Genomic DNA, 22,918 nt, shown 5'->3' on the forward strand with positions numbered 1-22,918 from the left:
ACCTCGCTAAAGCTAAAGGAATTGTTCCTACCAAACAAGCCTACTTCTCGACTTGCTGAGCCCCAGATACAGGACGTATAACACATGATACAGGCTCAGAATCAAGAGTAGGGAAAAATGATCCCTGCAGGAAATGGAAAAGGCTCTGGGGTTCCTTTCTGCACTACAATGAACGTACTGTGTAACCTCTGTCTGAGGTATCCCTCCAGCCCTAAGGTTCATCCTGGCAACACAGGCCTGTCACGATTGTCAGTGCTAGGTCAAGAAACAATCCTCTCTCTATAGAGGGAGCTTCTTAGAGGGAGCCAGAGTTGGAAGTGTTGCTGAGTCACATCATGCTCAGTGACTGGGGAAGAAAGAGGTGAAGTGGTTTTCTGGCAGCCATGAGGGCCTGAACCATCCCACTTTCTTTGCCAAAAGAGGAAGTAGCCGAGACTAGAGCTCTCATGTGGGCCTGAGACAGGCTCCTCCAGGGAGAGACATGCATGCTGACTTTCACCATCTCTCTCTGTCTCTACAGATTCTATTGGTTCTCTGAGGGTTTTAAGCAGTATCCATGCCCTGTAGGACTAAAGCTCTCTGGCTCAGTACAGAAAATTCAGACATAAGGATGAAGTCAGTATCTTTATCTCACTTTTTGTAATAGCTGCTGAGATAAAGGAAAACTGCAGCCAGCATCAAGCCAGTGAGAAGAGCCTGTAGGCGTCTCTGCCAGGCAGTAGGACAGAGACAGAGAGAGAGAGAGAGAGAGAGGCAAGCTGAAGCAGCTGGTTGTTGGCCACTAGTCTTTAGCCTGCCGAGACATGGGAGTGAGGCTGGAGCTGGGATCTGCTGCCTGGTCTCCTCTTGTGCCTTGTAGCAATATCCAGGTATCACAGAGGGCCCCAGGGCTGGTTCATAGACCTGACTTGCGTAGCAGGAGCCTGGATTACAGAGCAGCTCCAGGTGCCCTATAGGGGGTGGTTGTTGTCAGCATTTCTTACAGAGGGAGGTCAGTAGCTATTATGGAGCAGGAATCAGTTGTAGCTTCTGATTCTACCACTCATCAGTCACTGGGTGATACAGGACTATTTGCCTCCCTTTCCACAGCTGTAATGCTAATGACTAAGGATGTGCGAAACACTATCATTTCATTTTGACATCTGTTTCGCCATTTGGAAGGGACAGTGTTTCATTTAATCATTTTGATGCATTTTGAAGCACTGTCCTGTTCTGTTTCATCAAAACTGTTTCGCTGTTTCGACTCATTTCGATGTTTCGCCCATAGGCTATAATGGGGAATCATGAAAATGCCTAAACCATTGTCATTTCTTGCCTGATTCAGATGCAAATTGAAGGGACAGTAGCCCCTTCTGAGGGCAGGAAGCCTGCCAAGTTTCAAGGAGATAGGTGCAGAGGTGTCTCAGAAACTGCACCTCAAAGTTGTGAAAGCAAAATTCATGACACTTGCTGGCAGCAGCAGCCTCCTGTCACCCGAAATGCAGATCTGGGGGCTCGCACCCCCAGGAGGGCTGCAGGGTTGTGCCGGGCTCCTCCTGGGGGTGTGGACCCCCAGATCTGCACCAGATGACAGAAGGCTTATGTTGCCACCTGGGACCAGATGACAGGAGGCTGTGCCGGTTGACAGGAGGCTGCCGCTGCCACCTCCACAGCCCCATGGGGTTGGCAGAGCCGATCGGAGAGCAGCCTGGCAGCAGAAGATGGGCAGAGCCAGGGCTGCACTCCACCTCATGCCACCAGGCTGAGCTCCATGGGGCTGGCGGAGCTGATCGGAGTGCAGCCTGGTGGCAGGAGGCAGGCAGAGCCGACACTGCACTCCGATCAGCTCTGCCAGCCCCACGAAGCGCAGCCCAGCAGCAAGAGGCAGGGAAGAGCCAGGGCTGCGCTACATGGGGTTGTGGAGCCACTCAGAGAGCAGCCCTGGCTCTCCCCAGCCTCCCACCACCCTGCTGCTTCAAAACTTGAAACATTTTGAAACGTTCGAAATGTTTTGAGTGCCCTCATTTCTTTTGGAAGCTGTTTCGATGCTTTTTGTTTTGTTTCAATGTTGCTGTTTGAGGCTCGAAACATGTCAAAACTGCTTCAAAACAAAACACTTGGCGAAATTTCGCTCAACCCTGCTAATGACCCGCCTCTCAGAGATTATAACATCACAGGGGAGAGGACCTGGTTGGCCCCATCCTGGGTGCCACTGTTACCGGTCAGTGACCTACAGAAGCTCTGTGGGCTGTATGTGGAGAGGTAGGCTGGGTGAAGTTCAGAAAGGAAGGAAGATGCCCCACAAAACATCTTTCTTTGGAGGGAGAGTTGACTCTAAAACCCAGCAAAATGTAAGAGCCGCTGCTAGGTGGGCTGTGACTTGTCCTCTGCATGAGGGCCTTTGACACTGTGCTCTATAGGCAGAGATTTCATTCTGCTGTGTAAGCACCACTGCTTCCCCACCTCGGCATGGGCAGAATCCTATAAGCCAACACCGAAAAAGCCTTTCAGGAGCAGTACTGGAGAGCTGGGAATAGAACTGAGGGTCTCTGCTGGTAGCTTGGAAAAATATGCCCAGACAACTAGTTTCTTATTGAACCCATGCTCCCAAAACACAATGCATGGGAGATCCTGCACCTGCCCTTCACTGAGAGAAAGAAAAGGTATTTGGAGGCTCAGCTGCCAAATACTGTACGTATACCTCATAAGGCAATTCCTACCCTTAAGAACTTACAGGCTTAATAGCCTAGCCAAAGAGCAGAGATGAAGACTCAGAGAAGAGCAAGCCTGCCCAAGCCCATAAAGCCTGTTAACAGCTGAGCTGTGATTGCAATCCAAATCTCCCAGGTCCCACTCCACAGCCCAGGCCACTGGCTCAATCCATGACGCTGGGTCCTGTGGCCTGTATTCACTGGTAAATACCTCCTGCTCTCACCCAGAGAAGTATTTATGGAACAGCTCCCAGTCTCCTGGTTAAAGTCCACAGCACAGCACCAATGGCAATGCTGCTCCTTCTTTTGTGTTTGTTGTTTGCTATTTGTTTAATATGTCATTTTTTCCAGGAACTGGTTCAAGTCCTTGAAATGGGAGAAATATGAAGCCAAAGGTCCCCACCCCCTGCAGCTGAGCCTGGGAGACCCTGTGTCAGGGAGACACCGGCACTGGTGTGACTTAGCAGCAGGTGGCATTGCCTGCTGGTTGCCCTGTTCTGCTGTAATGCTGCCAGGTAGGAGATGGTGCCCAGTCCAGGGTTTGCCTTGGAGCAGAGGAAGGGAAAAGTCCTCCTGCTTCCTACCTGGGATGTTAGGGACTAGACGTGTTCAATAATAATGGGTGACACTGGATGGACTGTCCATGGACTTCGGGCACAGTCAGCACTAGAGCCTGCTGGAAGAGGAGACACTGTTTTTTTCTCTCCATCTGCTGAGCAGCATCATTCCCAAGGGAGAAGCAGAAAAAGAGAAGACCACAATGGTGTAACTGAGGGGTAGGGAAGACATAGGGGTAACTGCCCTGGGTGCTAACTTGCAGGAGGGTGAAAAGAAGCAACTGCTGCCAGCAGCTGCACATTTGCATTTGCAATTGCGATGGCAACCAGAAATCACCACTTCTGCTTTGCCCTGGGTGCCCCGCCACATCCCTACACTGCTGCAAGACAAGGTAGGTGTTTTCACCTCCTATCCTTCTCCGAGGCTTGAGAACCAACTGAAGCAAGGCAGCTGGGAGGGATGGCTTGTCTGTGGTATCCAACTGCTCATTGTCATGAGCATCCTGCCCTCATAGATTCATAGGTTCATAGATGTTAGGGTCAGAAGGGACCTCAATAGATCATCGAGTCCGACCCCCTGCATAGGCAGGAAAGAGTGCTGGGTCTAGATGACCCCAGCTAGATACTCATCTAACCTCCTCTTGAAGACCCCCAGGGTAGGGGAAAGCACCACCTCCCTTGGGAGCCCGTTCCAGACCTTGGCCACTCGAACTGTGAAGAAGTTATTCCTAATGTCCAATCTAAATCTGCTGTCTGTTATCTTGTGGCCATTGTTTCTTGTAACCCCCGGGGGCGCCTTGGTGAATAAATACTCACCAATTCCCTTCTGTGCCCCCGTGATGAACTTACAGGCAGCCACAAGGTCACCTCTCAACCTTCTCTTGCAGAGGCTGAAAAGGTCCAGTTTCTCTAGTCTCTCCTCGTAGGGCTTGGTCTGCAGGCCCTTAACCATACAAGTTTCCCTTCTCTGGACCCTCTCCAGGTTATCCGCATCCTTCTTGAATTGCGGTGCCCAGAATTGCACGCAGTACTCCAACTGTGGTCTGACCAGCGCCCTATAGAGGGGAAGTATCACCTCCCTGGACCTATTCGTCATGCATCTGCTGATGCACGATAAAGTGCCATTGGCTTTTTTGATGGCTTCGTCACACTGCCGACTCATGTTCATCTTGGAGTCCACTAGGACTCCAAGATCCCTTTCCACCTCTGTGCCACCCAGCAGGTCATTTCCTAGGCTGTAGGTGTGCTGGACATTTTTCCTCCCTAGGTGCAGCACTTTGCATTTCTCCTTGTTGAACTGCATCCTGTTGGTTTCTGCCCACTTGTCCAACCTGTCCAGGTCTGCTTGCAGCTGTTCCCTGCCCTCCGGCGTGTCCACTTCTCCCCATAGCTTTGTGTCATCTGCAAACTTGGACAGAGTACATTTGACTCCCTCGTCCAAGTCACTGATGAAGACATTAAAGAGTATCGGTCCAAGGACCGAGCCCTGCGGGACCCCACTGCCCACACCCTTCCAGGTTGAAACTGACCCATCTACTACGACTCTCTGGGTGCGACCCTCCAGCCAATTCGCCACCCACCGGACTGTGTAGTCATCCAAGTCACAGCCTCTTAACTTGTTCACCAGTATGGGGTGGGATACCATATCAAAGGCCTTCCTGAAGTCTAAGTATACAACATCCACCCCTCCTCCTGTGTCCAGGCGTTTCGTAACCTGGTCATAAAAAGAGACTAGATTGGTCAGGCACGATCTGCCTGCCACGAACCCGTGCTGGTTTCCCCTCAGCATAATTTGTTCTGCTGGGCTCTCACAAATGTGAGCCTTGATAATTTTTTCAAAGACTTTGCCAAAGATGGAGGTGAGACTGACTGGCCTATAGTTGCCCGGGTCCTCCTTCCTCCCCTTCTTGAAAATGGGGACCACGTTGGCCCTTTTCCAGTCCTCCGGGACTTGGCCCGTGCACCACGAGTGTTCAAATACTCCCACCAGTGGCTCTGCAATGATGTCGGCCAGTGCCTTCAGCACCCTCGGATGGAGCTCATCCGGGCCTGCCAACTTAAAGGCATCCAGTTCTTCCAAGTGACTCTGCACCATCTCAGGATCTACGTATGGAAGTCTGGCGCCTTGCTGCTGCCTCTCTACAACCCCAGTGAGAGACTTGTCGTGTCCCTCCCTTAGGAACACTGAGGCAAAGAACTCGTTGAGGAGTTCAGCCTTGTCCCCCCTGTCCGTCACCAATTGTTTCTGCCCATTTAGCAGAAGTCACAAGTCACTCCCTCCTGACAGGGGAAGAAAATCTGCAAAAGGAATAGGTGTCTAACCAGAATGGTTCCACTTGGTTCAGCCCAGTCCTTCTACAAACCCCCATCTCCTTTGGCTTTCCAAAATGCTGCCTGGTGGGAAGTAGTGATGCTTGGTGCCTAAGGGTGTGTCTCAACCCAGTGGCAGCACAGACCAGAACCAGAACCAGTACAGTTTGCTGTGGGGACTTTGCACTTGTGGGCCTCTTGTGGCATTGAGGGCACAAGGAGAGCTAGAGTGGGAGTACCCACCAACAGGAGACAAGCTGTAGTAGTGATGTTCCCATGCCTACCGTGGCATTTCTGACTTCTGACACCTCACTAGTCAAAAGAACCATCAAGAGCCATTGCTGTAGATGAGCTGAGGGGAGGGAGGAATGCACAAGCCTTCTTGCAATGGGAGGAAATATGTTTCACTAGTCAATGCTGACACTGGTCAACCCCAAAACATATCCAGCTCTCTGTAACAAGCAATCCAACCCACAGCATGTCCTGCCAACCTCTCTACTGGCCCATCCAACCTTGTTATGCTTAGCCTGGAATGTAGGGTCTCCATCCAGACCCTCTCCTGTTACTGGTGGCTCCCAGCCTATGCCCTTAGGGAAATACACATGGGCTGATTCCTGCCTTATGTTATGTTAACATTTGACTTTATTGCAGATGTATACAGAGGGGCCATTTACTACAGTAACCTAACACAATGCAAAAGTGCCTCCAGATTCCTGAGGTGTTGCAGAGAAAAAAAAAAACTATGCACTGCACAATTGAAACGTCGGTATTTTTCCCTCCCTTCAGATGTTAGTTCTAGGAGCAGCCTTGGGAGGGTGGGGAAAGAGTAACATGATGGACAGAACATGGGAAAGCCAAGGGAATGAAAGAATGCAGACAGAGCCAAGAATGTGATACATTGCTGGAGCAGATTCTGCCGCAATGAAAAATATCTTGGTGTTTAATAGCCTGTTTTGTCTTACTCATGTATTGTGAATGTTTCCCTAACGTCTTTATTAGCTGCAGCACTGCAAATGGCCTCCACCTGCAAATTCTGCTGGAATGAGCTGAAATAGGACCCCCCACACACACGGTGCCAAATGTCTTAGTGATAGAGGCACTCTATCCCCATACAATGCATAGGTTTGTGCTGGGGCAGCTATGTAGAGCCCCTGTCGCACCCATATTGATTGCTTTTTTGTTGCACACTTAGCAGTAGGAGAATAGTACCAGATGGACAACCCTGAAGATGCACACTCCAAAGGGATGCAGTAGTGAGGCAAACTTCCTGCAGCCACACACATACTCTGTTCCCAGTTCCCAACAACATGACCCATCCAGAAAAAGGCTCCAAACATAGAAGGAAACTCAGCATCCAGGGTTTGTTCCACTCAGCTGCAATTACTTGGTGGAAGTTTTGCCACGAGGAATGGGCTATCATCCACCAGCTCACTTCAGGCAATAATGAATTTTGGCTGGATTTAGACCAATTAATCTTATAGTTGGAAGGCCAAGCCATGACCTTCTGACCTATAGAGCCATCCAGTCCTCTGCCTACATTTCTCAATGAAATACCTGCCTGTCAAGCTTCTTCACTCTCTGTTAACACTGAGAAGCTCAACTTGAACATCTCTACCTGGGTTTGCCCATTTCTGCTTGGCAAAGGCCAATAGGAACAAGGTGGTGATTTGATGTCCATTTCTCTGATCATGCAAGATTGACATCAACATCAACAGCTGCCTGCTGGGAGTGCAGAGTTTCCCCAGTTTATTTGGGCTTCCCTGTCCAACAATTTTGAAAAGCCAACATGAATATGGCTTTTATAATATTCCTTGCAGAGGAAGGCATCCTTTTGCTGCACCAGTTAACAGTGACAAGATACTGAAGATACCTTGAACAGCAGGTACATTGTAGCTGGACCTAACTATCAGTGACTTTCAGCATCATAGCAAGGGCTGTCTGCTTGGGCATATCAACAGCCAGAGCATGGTATGAAACGAGCATGAGCTGGGACCAAGCTCCAAGTCCCAGCTCATACCAAATACCTGGACAGTTACAGTATGGATCTGGACCTGAACTATATAACAGGGGTCTCTGGAAGAGGCCAACTGGAGCCAAATTCTGGAAAAATTCAGATTTAGAGTCAAGCACCTGGCAACTCAGAGATACTTTCTGTTTGAATATACCTGGGATGTGCAGCAGTGCAACAGCCTCCTTCTAACTCAGTACCCCTCAGATGTTCAGCAGCATGGTGTATCTGTTACCCCTTGCCTGTGTTGTGCCAGCATGACAAGTAAGTGCTATGAGGAGCTGGGTAGCTGAACAACAAGCAAATGTGTTGGGGAAGGTGGCCCTTGAGGGATGGCTCTGAAAGCAATCCAAGCAGACTTCATGCCCAGTGCTGTCAAAAGGTGCTCAGCATCTGTGAATCAGTATCTTGGTGTACCCATGCTGAGGCCAGCTGGGCCAAGAATCATCCATACTGGTGAGCAGAATGGTAAGGGGAGAGATGTGGGGACCTGACCCCATGCACTAACAGATGACAGAGAAGGACACAGCAAAAAGAAGGAAGAGCGAGTGCTTCCCATCACCCAAATCAGAAGTCCCATCACAAAGAGAATGCAAGACCTCATGGCCTTTCACCCTGCTAGCCCGGCAAAGAAGACAAGGGAGACAAACTTAACCAAGTCCCCCAAAGTCACTTTTGATTGACATTGACAACTGGACCCACAAGGAGCAAGTCACTTGAAGACCTTTGTGCTTCATTAAGCTGTGCCTGAGCATGGCACGGCATTCCCCGGTCCCCACTGGCCAGCCCCAGCCCAAGAAAAGATCAGAAGGGAAGTAACTCACTGGAATTACACTTCTGCTGGATAGGGACTAGCGGAAACAGTAAGAGAGACTCCCCGCTCCCTCCCCCTCCAGGTGTGCATGGAGTGAAGGCTTGAGAACCAGAGAGGGTCAGCACTGAGCTGCATCTGGCCCCACATCCCACCTCTGGCTACAACCAGCAGCAGATGCTTCCAAGGGACACAGGGAAGGGAGGAGAGGCCGGCAGATGTGGGGTAGTTTAAAAGTTTTGGACTCATCCCCACAGACGCCTGTTTTACTAGCTGGGAAGCCAGGAGCAGTCAACTCCCAGCTGAGGCTGACTCAGCGCAGCTCTCAGCAGCGTGGTGGATACCAGCAGCATCACACCAATGTTGGCTTGGGTTCCAGCCCCTGTCCCACCTTGTTCTGGCATGAGGTGCACCTCTAGGTACCCCTAAAAGGCTTGAGGCTTCCCCTGCTGCTCCCACATCCTTCTCAGACAAGCTACCCAAGGCCACACAGCAGATTACCACCAGCTGACTATTCATGGAGCACCAGGGCTGGGTTCTTTCTGCTCTGACCTTTTCCTTAGCACAGATTTTTTCACTTGAGGCCACATTGTTCCTGGCCAAGTGTATCACCCCCGGCCTTTGCTCTTTGTGTTCTTGGCCTTCACAGCACAGTTTGTTTCTTACCATGTAAACAAGCTGCATTTGGGGGCTGGGGGAGAAGGGGGAGGGAGGGCAAAGGGACCATGCAGTGCCATGGGGAGGAAGTTTGGTGTCCCGAGCAAAGCCTGCAACAGCAGCCCGCCCTCGCCCCACGCACAGATCCAGGGGGCGCATGCCCCACCCCTTCATGCTTGCCTGGGAATGCACACAGCAGCAGGAGCCACCCTCCCCCTGTCCCCGTGTCCCCTCAAACGAGCCAGTCACGGCTCCGTCCTGCACCCCACCCTAGCTGGGCAGCACCTGTTGGTGACCCTTTGCTTTGGCACCTGAGGCCACCCTCCACCCCCACCCCTTTGCTATGGCACTAGGACCATGATTTATCTTGCAGCCAGTCTTGGAACCCAGCACAGGAGCTGATGGTGTTGCTTCTAGCTATAGGTGACCAGGCAGGATCTCTGCCCTCACTGGGGCACAGTTCTCCACTCAGTCCCTCTGGGGCAAATGAGGAGTGGCTCCACTGACATCAGTAGATGTGTGCCGGTGTGACCCTGCTGGGGATCAGACCAAAATCGGGCAGCCCAAGCTTACAGGGCAGAGTGTATGTGGGGAGACCTGCCCCCTTGAAGAGTGGCCCTGAGCCAGGGAGCTCGTGCCACACTGCAGACAGAGAAGAGAATGCGATTTGCCCAAGGTCACACAGGAGGGAAGTGGCAGAGCCAGGACCAGAACCCACTTCCAATCCTGTGCCCCATTCACTGGATCAGTCCAAGATCCTTGCCTATGTTCACTGGCAAACACTGCTTGTCCTCACCTCCTGTCTGCCACCTGAGCTGCTGATGGTGGGTGCCAGCCTGAGCTAGGAAGTGGAGCCCAAGGGAGGTGGAAGAGGCAAGGAGGCTCTGCCATGCTGGAAGGTGGGGCAGGGCTGAGTAGGAGGCAGAAACAAGGGTGCAAATCCTCTTATTAACCCCTGCCTTCCTGCTGCCCTGAGCTGTCTCCCCTGGGCAAAGAAGTGATTCTTCCTCTGCTCCAAGGTAAAACAAAGTGCCTGGGGAGCGATGCCATGGGCTCGGCTCCTGTGAGGAAATGAAAAGCCAAGCCCGGAAGCCAGTCTGCGGCACAGGAGCCATCAGGAGTCCAGAGATCCTGGAGGCCTCCAATAATCACAACCCATCAGCCAAAGAAAACCCTGCTCCCCAGAGCACGCAGGTCTGACCTCCACCACTTGCCCTCCAGACCAGGCAGGCAGTACTGTGTCACCCGCACCTGGCACAGCCCAGCCACAGCTCATACTGTCTGGCACATAGCACACGTGCAATGTTGCTAAGGTACCATTGGCTGAGTCAGCAGCACTGTCTCCGAACCAGATAATGACCCAGGTCTAAGCTACTCTTCCTCCTCTACCACCAGACCCCTAGCTGGGAGGGGAAGGGTTTGGCCAGGGACCCTCTGCCAACCCAATCTATAGCTTATAGATGGACCCACCCTCTCGATGGCACTCATTTTATGACAGGGCATGGGCAAGAGCAGGAATGTTGCATTTAATACCAAGCAAAGTAATCCCCAGCTGCAAAGTCTGCTCCGGACCTAATGTGCCACAAAACCCAGAGCTGTTCAGATCTAAGTCTGTGGGACTGGATTTCTTCTAGTACACTCCACCCTGCATTAAAGACACAGATCCACCTCCTCTTCGGGTGCTGCAGGCTTTCTCTTGCCTGTTGGCTGAGAATACAAGGGTTATGGTTGAGGGGGAGCTGAAAACAATAGGGTTAGACTGGGGTGGGGAGGGGATAGAGGGGTTTGAATTACCGGAGCCAACAGGATACATGAGATCCTGGCCAAGCGTGTGGGTCCCAAAGCTCCTCCTCTCCCTGCAAGCTTAGCACCCAAGGTAATCGAATGTGTGTGGTCCTGGCACTGGTGCGGATGCAAGGAAAGAAGAAAGAAGCCCTTTCTGGCTGCGGAGCCTCTCTCACTTGGCAGGCACTTGCTTGGGGGAAGTCTACACTCGTCCTATGGAGCTCATGCTCCCACTGGTAGGCAGCAAGGAATGAGCCCAGCAGGTCCAGTGAGGGAGGGGCAAGTGGGTCATACAGGAGACAAAAGCAGGAGCCCAGTCCTGAATGAGTGGCTGCAATGGCTGGGGCTTTGCACAGGGAGGGGAAAAGTGAGACTGGGGGCTGCTGCTGCCTACTCTGCTTGTTTTTTAAATCTCTCCAGGAGCAGAGTTGTCTCACCACAAGGATGGAAACCACTTCCTCTCCCATTAACAGGAGCACATTGCTGGGGAGAATTTGTGGTAGATACAGGAATGCTGCCCTCCTCCCCTCCCCCTTCCACTAGCCCCAAGGAGCTATATGGTCCTACCTCGAGGCCAGATCTCTTCCAATCTAAGCCGCACTGTAAGCCTTTGCTAAGATGAACGATGTCCTTTCAGCACATGTGGGTGGTTGTGTGTGCCATCCACATGCACGCGTGCATGCCTGCCTGGGTGCACAGGGCAGTTCAGCCTCACAGTTGCGTGCTACGTTATATCGCAGGGGGGTCAGCTCCCTTTTCTGGGGCATCTCGATGGGATGCAGCAGGCCTGGCTAGCCAAGTCAATAAGCTCTGTTGGAGTGAGATGCAGGAAAACAGTGGACCCTGTGACCTTGTCTGTCCTAAGCAGCACCCACCCAAATGAGGACCTACAGCAGGGGCGGGCAATTATTTTGGGTGGAGGACCGCTTACTGAGTTTTGGCAAGCCATCGAGGGCCGCATGACAGGCAGCCCAGGGCAGATAAATATTAATTTTCTAAATTTATTAGGGGCCTCGCGGGCTGGATAGAATGGCCTGGCAGGCCGCATTTTGCCCACCCCTGAGCTACAGGGTAGATTTGCCCCTGGGCTTCCTGCCAACCAGCTTCCCCCTCAGTGTGCAAGGCACAGGCAGCTGGGCAAGGCCAGTCCTTGGTCTCAGTAGCCCACTAGCTGTGGGCACATGTAATACCAGGTCAGGCCTGACCCAGTTATCTATGGAGCCACCCTGGCACGATTCCAGCACGCTGCCCCTTCCCACCGTGGAGCACTCAGCTGCCTACAGAGCTCTTTGGAAGTCCCACTCAGCGTCCACTGCCACAGAAGGACACTGTGCTCAGTCATGGGGACTTCCCTGCTGGGTGACCTTGAGGATCTTAACCTAAAGCAAGAATCATTCCAGCTGAGCACAGAGCAGGGCTGTCTGTGGGAGGAGCGTGGATATCGAGGAATGAATGGTATAAAAACAGAGAGAGATGGAACGCAGGGCAGGATGAGGCCTGTCAGTCCACAGAAGCCAGCCCTTTTCTTTGCAAGCACCTGTTTATCCAAAGGATCCACAAGACTGTCCATCACAGCCACACAGCATCCTATGAAACAAACCCTGCAACTTACTGCAGGGGAGACAAGGGCAACGCAGCGGCAGGGAGCATGTTAAGCTAATATGCACTTCAAGGATCCCAGGAAGAGGACACATCCCACACTACAGTTATTTCCAGTCTGACCTGGGGGGAAAAATATCTTCCTGATTCCAAATCCAGTATTTCATAGAATCGTATCATAGAATCATAGCAAGTTAGGGTTGAAAGGGACCTCAGGAGGTCATCTAGTCCAACCCCTGCTCAAAGCAGGACCAGCCCTAATTAGATCATCCCAGCCAAAGCTTCGTCTAGCCGGGTTTTGAAAATCTCCAAGGATGGAGCTTCCACAGCCCCTCTGGGTAACTTGTTCCAGTGTTTTACTACCCTCCTAGTGAGAAAATTCTTCCTAATATCTAACCTAAATTTCCCTTGCAGCAATTTGAGCCCATTGCTCCTTCTTGTCACCTGCCACCACTGAGAACATCCTCTTTCAAACTGCTCTTCAGGTAGTTGAAGTCTGTTTTTAAACCCCCTCTCAAGTCTCCTCTTCTCTAGAATAAATAAGCCAAGTTCCCTCTGTCTTTCCTCATAAGTCATGTCCACCAGCTCCCTCACCATTTTTGTTGTCCTCTGCTGGACTCTCAACAATTTGTCCACCTACTTTCTGTAGTGGGGGGCCCAAAATTGAATGAAGTACCCCAGATGTGGCCTCACCAGTGCCAAATAGAGGAGAATAATTACTTCCCTTGACCTACTGGCAGCACATCTACCAACGCACACTGGCAGCACACCTAGCCATATGCCATTAGCATTCTTGGCAACAAGGGCACACTGCTGGCTCATATTCAGCTTATTGTCCACTGTAACCCCCAGGTCCTTTTCTTCAGAGCTGCTGCCCAGCCAGTCAGCCCCCAGCCTGTACTGGCACACAGGATTGTTTCTTCCTAAGTGCAAGACTTTACACTTGTCCTAGTTGAACCTCATGAGATTTCTTTTGGCTCAATCCTCCAATTTGTCTAGGTCAATCTGATCCTAGCCCTACCCTCCAGTGTATCTATTTGGTTTGACTTTGAGCATATCAGCAAGACCTTTCAGCCAGGTACCTTAAGAGGTGTCTCAGGACCTATAAGAGCATCATTTCACCCCAGCCAAGCTCAAACCTCTAGTGGTAGCCACTGCTTAGTGCTTCAGAGGAAGGCAAAAACAAATGGATGAACACTCTGAATGAGGGGCAGATCTTAACTGCATACAATCCATAAGGCAGTGCTGCAATTTGTCACGAAGCCAGTTGGGCTCTCCATTCCCATAACCCTGCCAGCAGCCCCTTGTCTCTGCAAAAGGCCAACTACTCCCTGAAAACATTTGTCAGCACTACTGAGTCTGGTGACAAATGGTGTCCAGAATTACATTTCTCCAGAGCAACAAGAAAGGCCATTAATGCTGAGGCTCAACATATGCTTTTGCTATCCCGAGACACTAGAAAGCCTCAGTTAGGAGCTATACGAAGCGACAGGTTAGTGCTCCACTGGGGACAATGTCAGAATATTGTTGCTCTGTGCAACATCATTAGTACAATATAGTGACTCTAGGAAAGCCTGAACAGTCTGTGGCACAGAGCACTCACTGAGCCATTACCACCCCATCTCTTAGCTCCCAAAGCATGGCCAGCAGGTCACATTGCCCCTGTGGCAGCTCCATTTTGCTGAAACCGCATTACTTAGAGGCAGCGGAGTGTTTCTCCCCTTCCTGGGCTCCACGCTGGATGTGATCCCAATGGAGGAAAAGTCCCCTCTGTCCAGAAATACAGGTCAGGTTGCAATTGTGGAATACTGAAATCACGTGATGGATGAGACTAAATGCAGATGAGAACCAGAACCAAAGAATCCTGGGCTCTGGAAAGATCAAATCCCAAGCCAGATTTACTTTGTGCGCCCTCTCGAATTAGGGAAAAGCAAGAGCTTATTTATTCATTGAACCAAAAACCAGGAGCTGAGATGGATGAGCAGATAGATTGATGGATGGAAGGACGGACGGACAGATGGATAGCCCACCTCAAGTAGAAGGGAACAGGATGAAATCAACTTGTTCTACTTGCGTTGTTCCCAAGCTCATCCAGGGCTCTGCTATCTCCATTCTTCCTGGCTGCTATTTTTATCCTGTCCCATAAACAAACTTAAAACCAGCCAACCATGGCTCTTAGCCAGCTCTGAACGTAACCACCTCCCCTTGTCCACAAAGTGGGAAAAAAAAAAAGAAAACCCACACAGTGCCAGTCCTGAAATGAGCCAGCCTTAAGGAAGGCAGCTGGAAAAACAGAAAGATACAGTATAGAGCAAAGTGCCATGGGAACCACATGCAAATGAGGCAATGAACACAAGAGACTAATGTCTTCCCAGGTATCCATCTTTCCATACATATAGGGGGGAAGAGGTTTCATCCTATCCCGGACCCATAGCAGCCAGACAAGACACACATAACTTCCATGGGGTCAGTTTTTCCCAGACATAATTATTTACCCAGTACTAAATCATTAGCAAGCATTGGCCATGCTTTGGGGAAAAAAATATCTCCTGTTCCTGTATGCCACACACACATCCACCCCAGGGCAACAGCTCCTCCAGACACACAAGGAAGAGCAAGCCCCAGAGGAATACTGGAAGCATTGAAATCAGGCCATGGGAGGCAAAGGACCCAGCAAGACTGAGCAAAGCAGGTCACAGTACTATCCCAAATGATCATTACTGCAGGTAGCAGGTTTGGGAAGGGGAATTAAACCTTGCTCTTTTGGGCTTGAGCAGATCTCTGCCTATAGGAGCTCAGGATGAGATCTAATCTGGGCCCTTCTCACCCCATATTTTTTCTTCTGGGTTCTTCTCCCATCCTGGTGGTAGTACAGCAGGCTACTCAGAAGCACAGACATCAGTTGTGATCCAGTCTGACAAACCCTATGTAGTGACAAGCCCCCAAATGCTTTGTCTCCAGGCACCTTTGCATGATAGGGACTTCTTAAAGCTCCAGCTCCAGGAGTCACGAGCTTAGGGGAGAATTTAAATTTCCAGTCAAAAAGGAGAAAAAAGAAATAAGGCATCAGACCTGCCCCCCCCCTTCCCCAAAGGCATCTAAAATGCCAAACTCCCATTGGTGTCAATAGGAATTAGGTCCACATCCATAAAGGTATCTAGGTGCCTAAGTTCCCCATGCTTCCAATTAAAGAGGAATCTTGAGAACATGAAAATGAAGGGCTCAAAAACGGGAATGCAAATCCAAGAACCTCCCATTGGTTCAGGAGTCATGAGATTAAAACAAAAAAGTCTCATAATTATTTAAACAAGAGTTGTGAATATTCAGGGCTAGTATGGCTGATGCAGTCACTATAGGTAGCCTGACCTCCCACTTCACCGGAGGGTGTCTGAGGTACCAGTGCCTGTCTGCATCTTGGAGCAGACCTGCAGTCCTTCAGCTCTCAGTGCAGGGCCTTACAGCCCATATTCTCTCCCGCTCTTCCTAGGGGCAAAGGCTGGGCCAAAAGTGGGGGAGCTAGTGGAGTCAGGCAAAGACTGACTACAATACACAATTCCTCTGGTGACAAGGCTGAGTGGTTTCTTGGAGCTCAGCCTCCCAAGAAAGCTCAGGAGAGTTGGGAACCAGAGACGGAGGGAAGAAGTCGGTTCTGGTCCATCTCCCAAGACTTATCAGCCCTTGGTTTTTATCTCAACCACCCTGCCACCATCCTTCCTCCCCTGCCTATCAGCATCATTGCTGCGGGTGCTCTGCAGCCCAGTCTGGGGAGCAACCTCCCGCACCAGGCTCTCCCTCCTCTGGCTTGGGAAGCAAAGGGCCTTGCAGCACCACTGGGGTGGTGGCTGAGGGGCAGAGGCAGGGGATCCCATACTGGGAACAAGGTGCTGTGGAAGCACAAACTTGTGAGAACCTGAACTGCAGGGTCTACTCACTGGAGTTTTAAAGTTATAGGAAAGTTAGGGTTGGAAGGGACCTCAGGAGGGCATCTAGTCCAGCCCCCTGCTCAAAGCAGGAACTTCCCCAACTAGATTCTCTCAAGCTCGGAAGAGAGAGCCTTTAAACTGCTGTGGCAGGGCACTGGCCTTGCTCTTGTCTCCCCTGCTTTTACATGTGGCTTATTATAAGGTATGGATGGAGTCCTGGCTATTGTGCCTGGTGGCTGTGCATGAGGTAGGATTTGGGGGATTCCTGGGGGACATGCTAGCCTGCAAATGTAGGAGACCTAAATCAGTGGCCCAGGAGGCTCCCCCCCCAGTCCCATGTTCCTGAATCTAAGATACCAAGAAGGAGAAACACTGTGTGGACTATCAAACTGGGACAGGACAGCAAGGTAGAGAGGGGAGAGGTCTGATTGTCTCTCTTCCTAGAAAACCTGCTGGGTGTCAGTACTGCAAGGCACAGGCACCCAGGTCAAGGTCAAAAAGATTTATTCCTTGGCCACAACGTAAAGAGCAGTGCACACACACACTCCCTTTTTGAAAAAAAAGATTTCAGCCCCAGCCACTGATTTCACGGGAAGCGCCTGTTCCCTGGAATGCAGGATTCCTAGTACTGGAAAACCAGACAAAGTGTTTACCCTGCTAGCTACATATTAACTACTTCCCAGCCATGTTCACCCTGGGAGGGCATGTACAGCAGGTCGGCGCGTCCTTCCTTCCTCTCCAGTGCACCTCTGAGGGCTCAGTCCCTCCCGGGGTGTTGTTCTGGCTGACTAGAGTGAATTCACTCTGCCGCTACAAGCTGAACCAGTCAATTCCCCCATGGAGACGTGCCCTCCGGGGCCCCACCTGCCATTTTCCCTTTCAGGGTGCCACCAGCTGGCGGGGGGTTGCTGTTCACACCGCAACATTGCATGCCCTTAGGCCTCAGCTGTGCTGTGACACCTGCCAAGTCCCAGGGGCTGGCTATGGACAAGGGCTTGGGTTTCCAAAGGGGATTAAGCGAATTTGGAGCTCAGCTCCCTGCGAAAGGCAGTGGGTTCCCAGCCTAGGTGGGAAATGTCATGAAGAATCAAATTGCCAGAGCAACTGGAAACAGCACCCAGAGGAAATAATGCACACTCCTGCACTTCAAAGACAAGCATTACAGGAGACTCTTCCTGACTACTGCCTATATTGGGCCCATGACACACAGGGAGCAGAACATAAAGGGGGTGCGGGGAGAACCCTGCAAGTCTGTTCCCTAAAGCTTTTAGAGAGAAAGCTGCATTCTCTACAGCAAGGCCAAATCCAGAAGGCTCTGGGAGGCTGGAGGTTGCTCAAGGCCCAGCAAGCCACAGGAGTCTTTGCGTGACATAGGATACATGCTCAACACTCAGGAGGTCAGGGGCCCTTTCTTCCAGCTGCCACACCATATCCTGCCCCAGAAGCCTGGGATTTCCAGGAAGGGAGGTGATTGGTCTAAGGGCAGATGGATGTGCCTACACAGGTGCCCATTACCAGGGTGTGAGAGCTGAAGCAAGCATAGGGGCAGATTTGGACCCATAGTCTGCATGATCTGATCCCATTCAGAGATGCACAAAACAAGATTCAACCTGTGGCTGGTCTACTAACTGTCCTGCCACAAGCCCCAAAATGCAGGGCTGGTCCCTCTCCCACCCAAGGACAGATCCCTAGAGCCTCACAGCTGAAGCCTGGCACATTGGGAGAGAGAACAGACCATGGTGGTGGGGGAACAGGTAGACAGGGCAGACTGCTGGAAGGGCCACAACACCTGGATAGTCCAGTCCCAGGGCTGTGCACAGCTCAGTTCACAGTGAAGCACTCAGCCTGCCCTTTCCATCTAAAACACAGGTAGCATTGGTTGCCTGGACAGAAGTGTCCTCAGTGCTGCAGGCAGCACCTGGCTAATGACAGAGAAGCTGTGCATGGGATTTGGGGTGTGCATGTGTTCTGCCAGCCCATCCCTTCTTCCCTGCTGCCATGCATCTCCCAGAAGCAAAGCTGTAGGGTCAGTCAGCTCGGTGGGGAGCAGGGCACCCTCTCTCTCTGCCCCTGACTCTTCGTGTTGCATTTTCCTTTGGATCAGATTCCAATCAGGCAAAATGTAGTGAAGGGACTTCTGAGATTCACCCAAGGCACAGGAGGCTCTTCCAGGGCAAAGCCAGAGGAGTTTAGTGCAACAAAGATGGTTCCTCACCATGCTCCCAGTAGCAGGGAGAGGCCAGCTCAAGGCAGGCCCCATGGTCTAGGGCTCAGAGCAGGGTGCTGAGAGGCTGTTCACCCCATCCCAGTGCCTGGGGAAGTGATATGGAAACCCATACACAAGGAACTGGGCTGAGACCAAACAACTCATTGCACAAATGTGTCACTGAGGGGCTGGCAGAGGGTACTGGCTCAAAGGGCTTGAATCAGCCCATAAACTAAAGCTACCTGGATGCCCATTGGAAATCCCTGGGCCCCACTGTGGCCTCACATCAGACTAGCTTCATCCGCTTCCTGATTTGCTCCTTGAGTCCAAACAACCTCACACTCCAGTTCCATGATCGGTGACACACGTTTATTCCCTTCACTGGGACATGGCCAAGCCAGAGGAGTGTGATGAGCATTTAAATACCAGCCCCAAGACCCCAGCAACTACAAGACCTGCCCCATCCTACACCCTGCAATACCCAAATCTTGTCTCCTCTCCAACAACATCTCTGAGCAGACACTGGCCTAGGCTAGGCAAGGCTGGGAGCACCCCACCAGTCAAAAATATCTGGTACTAGGGATGTGCTTAAGCCACAGGATCAGGATCTCAATGGGACCTGGCCTTTAGAGTGGCTTGTCTGCTGCCCCAATGCAGAGGGTTGGAGTATGCACCCTGTGAGACCCCTTCCAACCCCAGGAGCCCATGGCTTCCATTAGTTCAGCCTGTGACTTGCCCTGGGGCAGGGACACCAGCTGCAGAATGCAGGACACTCCAGGCACAGCAGGGCTCCTGTTCCCTGGGGGTCTCCAGAAAACAGGACTGGGAAACATCAGCTGTGGGAACAGCCCTGCCACTCCTGTGAGGGCTGCAGCCTGGGCTGTGGGCTGCAGGCTGCTCTTGTACTTACTTCCCTAGCTGTTCCTTTCCCTTTCATGCTGGCTTTGCTTAGAAGCCCTTTTCTCAAGGGAATCTCGGACTGGTTTTCAGCAGCTCTCCCCAATCCTGGCCTCTCCCTCATGGACTTCAGCAGTGTCCCAGCCTCTTACAGCTTGGATAGCCTGATGCCAGCTTCCCATGGGTGGCAGGGTGGGGGCGGGTAAAGGAAAGACATTTTTGTGTTGGCACCTCCTCTGTCCGGCAGGGTAGCATCCTCCATGATCTCATTAGAGCAACACACAGAACCACAAAGGCAAAGGCAGCCAGGGGAGGCCGGGAGCCTCAGGCACAGTGCCTAAAGCAATGCACACAGGCAGGATGCAAAGGTGCACAGGGGTCCTGCCCTCCTCTGCCTGCAATGGATCACACCCAGGCAGCTGTGTGTGATGATCACACAGAGCAAAGAGGAGGGGCAGTGGTTCTCAGCTCAGGAGGGGCTGTTCCTCACCTCCATATACTCAGCTTAGCAGTCACTCTACATGCCAGGGGGATCAGAAGCAAAAGTCAGAGAGGGTCTGCAAAGGCTGCCCAGGGGACCTACAGGGCCTGATGCTGCTGGAGGTCACAGTGCATTGGGCTGGTGTGCAGGTGTTCAGATCCAGGGATGGGGCAGCAGTGCAATCCAGATCTGGGTCTGAGATCCAAGTCCAAGGTCTCCCCTATCAGCCCTCCCCCCACAGGCTCTGATTCATGCCCATCACTGAAGCTGCCAGCTGGGTACTGCTTCCACCTCCAGCTCAGCACTTGGCCCCCCGCAGGTCTCCCAGGAGCAAAGTGAAGGGAGGAGATAGCCCTTTGGGGAAGGAATTGAATTAGCTTTATCAGGAGGGAGGGCAGGGCATCCAGAGCTTCAGGTCATGCAGGCAGCAATGGAGTAGCTGGACAGATGGGTTCTAGGAGGCCGAGCAAGAGCCGGCTGCTCTGGGGAAGCCTAGCATTCCTATTTCGCTTGCTGTCCCTGCTGTGCTGCTGGTCCCACTCACCCAGGAGCAAGAGTGGTACTTCTGCCTCTCCCAGGGCTCAGCAGAGTAGGGACAGGATGGGAACAGGTGACACAGCTTTCTCAAAGACCTGCCTCTGATGCTAAGCTCAAAGCTGAGCTCAGACTCAGTTCCTAGAGCAGGGATCTGTGTTTAGTGGCCTTTCTTCTGCTTCCTTATACACTATAGAGTCAACAGGCCTGCAGTATCACCAGGAAGAGGTGCATAAGTTGGGAGGGGGGGAGGGCTGTCATGGGAGGTGCAAGGGACATCCTGGCACTGGAGAAGTGAGCACTTGGAAATGACTGAGCATCAGTTCACCTGACCCTGGGCTATTCAGCTATTTAGCCCCTTCCACGCTGGTCATTCCAGTCTGCTCTGCGAATGAATACCCAAGAAACAGGCATAGGCAGCACAGCCCCCACAGTGTTAATATAGTCCCAAAGGGTCAGATGGTTCCCTCTATGCCCCTGCTTGGAGGGCACCTTTTGTAAGAGGATCTGCCCCCTGCCACAGGAAAGGGAGGCTCAGCCACCTGCAGGACATCATCCCCAACCCAAGCATGGCCTGTGGGGGAGCTGGTGGAGGGTGACCAGGGCCTGATGAAGTAAGGCACACTCTGCAGGAAAGATCACAGAGCCAAGGGCTGCCCCTGCCTGGAGCACCCCCATCCCTGGGGTGGCAGTACAACTGCAGGCACATGGGACTACCATACAGTGAGCCCTGGCCTCCCCCCACAGCCCAGTCTGTGTCCATGAGGACAAGAAGCAAACCCTTGTAACAACATGTGGGGCCCTCTGCCTCTGGAGCTTGAAGGATGAGATGCTCAAGGCCTGTTAATTCTTTGCTCCCCTCAGCCTGCTCTCAGGCCAAGGTCTGGGGGGAGGGTTACTTCTCACCTGGGGAGGCACCCTGCTCCTTGCAGGGTCCTACAGGTGCCCTCTGGACCAGCAAGACCCCCATTTTCTGCACCTTACTTCCAGAGACCTTCCTTGCTCCTGTCAGGTTGAGAGGAGGCACCTCTGTGCCTGTGCATGTAAAGGGACTGGCAGTGGGTACAGATGCCCCTGGCAAGCTCACTGTCCACACAGCCTGCCTCTGCCCCAACAGCAATGCCTGTAGCAAGATGCTAGAGCAGTTATCACTGCTCGATGCAGGTGCCTTTGCACCTAGCAGCCACATGTCCCTCCCCCCAGCCATGCAAACCCTGTGCCTGCCCCTCTCCCACATCCCCCCCAGGGCCTGCCATGCTTGGGTTCAGCAGCAATTGTTCCTGACCCCAGAAGGAGCCGAGGGAACCCCTCCCCATCTGTACTGTGAACCTAGGGCCCTGCAGGAGGGCAAGCTGGAGCTGTCCCCTTACCTGGAGGCTGCAGGCTCTCTTGGATGGACTCGATCTCGGACAGTTCTGTACAGATCCCCTGCCCATGCATCAGCGTGTGCAGGGGTCTCTCGACCCCCCGGGGTGGGTAGCAGCGGAGCCCCGAGCCACAGCGGGCAGTGTAAACCCCACAGGGCGTCCCTTTGCTCAGGGCACAGGTGGCACAGCACCCACAGCCAGGCTCCCGCACCAGCTCCTCACACCCCACTGGTGCCTTGCAGCGAGCCAGCTTCTCCTCCGAGCAGGGTGGGCAGTGGATGGCTTCATCGCTGACACACAGGCCCATTGTGGCCAGCAACAGCACAGCAGAGAGGCTGCCCATGGGCATGGCAGGCAGGCGTATGGACTGGGCGCTACAGTGAATAATGGGCCAGCCAAAGGAGAGAGGCAGCAGACCAGCAAATGCAGCAGCCTCCTTGGCTGGGTTACCAAGCAGAGCAGCTGGGGATGGCCAGGACCCCCAGGGTGGGCAGTGTGTAGAGCAGAGAGGGTTTTGCAGCGTGTTCTCAGGCCAGATGAAGCGGTGCGGCCGTCCAGAGCAGGGGGACTCCGAGCTGCCTGTGGGAGCTGAGATTCTTTGGACTTTATACTGGCCTCTAGCCACACCTCCCTCTCTCTCCTACTGCTCAGAGCACAGCGAGCGGGAGCTGTCACTCGCAGCCCAGCTCTGCCTTCAGGAGAAAGCAGAACTTATTTGCCCCAAGCCAGAAAGCACAGACTCCAAAGTAGTGGCAACAGGGGTCTGGGCTGAGCCGACGATGGAGGCTCTGGGAACCAGACTGGGATCCTGAAGGAGAACACAGGCCGCAGTCCTGCCCTGCTGTTTTCTGCTAGCCTGACTCAGCATACCCCAACATGACTGCTGGTGCCCCTCTACCCTGACCAGCAGCACTATGCTGGCACAGTGCTGAGCTTCCCCCCTGCTCTCAGTGCCCCTCAGTTCTGAGCTACAGCCCACTGCTATCCCAGCCCAGGACTCCTCCTCCAGTGCCCCTCAACTCCACCCTGCAGCCCCCTGCTCTCAGCTCCTCTCCAGGCTCTGCTCATTCTGCTCACCCCTGACTGAGAGCCT

The 22,918-nt window shown here is 52.6% G+C and overlaps 1 protein-coding gene across 1 annotated transcript in view; it reads right to left on the reverse strand.

Moving 5' to 3' along the window:
- Positions 1 to 22,419, reverse strand: part of IGFBP4 (insulin like growth factor binding protein 4) — a 41,215-nt gene extending 18,796 nt beyond the window's left edge. Inside the window, exon 1 of the mRNA XM_006272460.4 lies at positions 21,829 to 22,419. Within this exon, the coding sequence (XP_006272522.2) occupies positions 21,829 to 22,174 (346 nt within the window). The 5' untranslated portion in view covers positions 22,175 to 22,419. The remainder of the gene's footprint in view (positions 1 to 21,828) is intronic.
- Between the last annotated feature and the right edge of the window lie 499 nt (positions 22,420 to 22,918).

The sequence above is a fragment of the Alligator mississippiensis genome, chromosome 4 (assembly GCF_030867095.1).
Source record: "Alligator mississippiensis isolate rAllMis1 chromosome 4, rAllMis1, whole genome shotgun sequence".
NCBI classification, from domain to species: domain Eukaryota; kingdom Metazoa; phylum Chordata; order Crocodylia; family Alligatoridae; genus Alligator; species Alligator mississippiensis.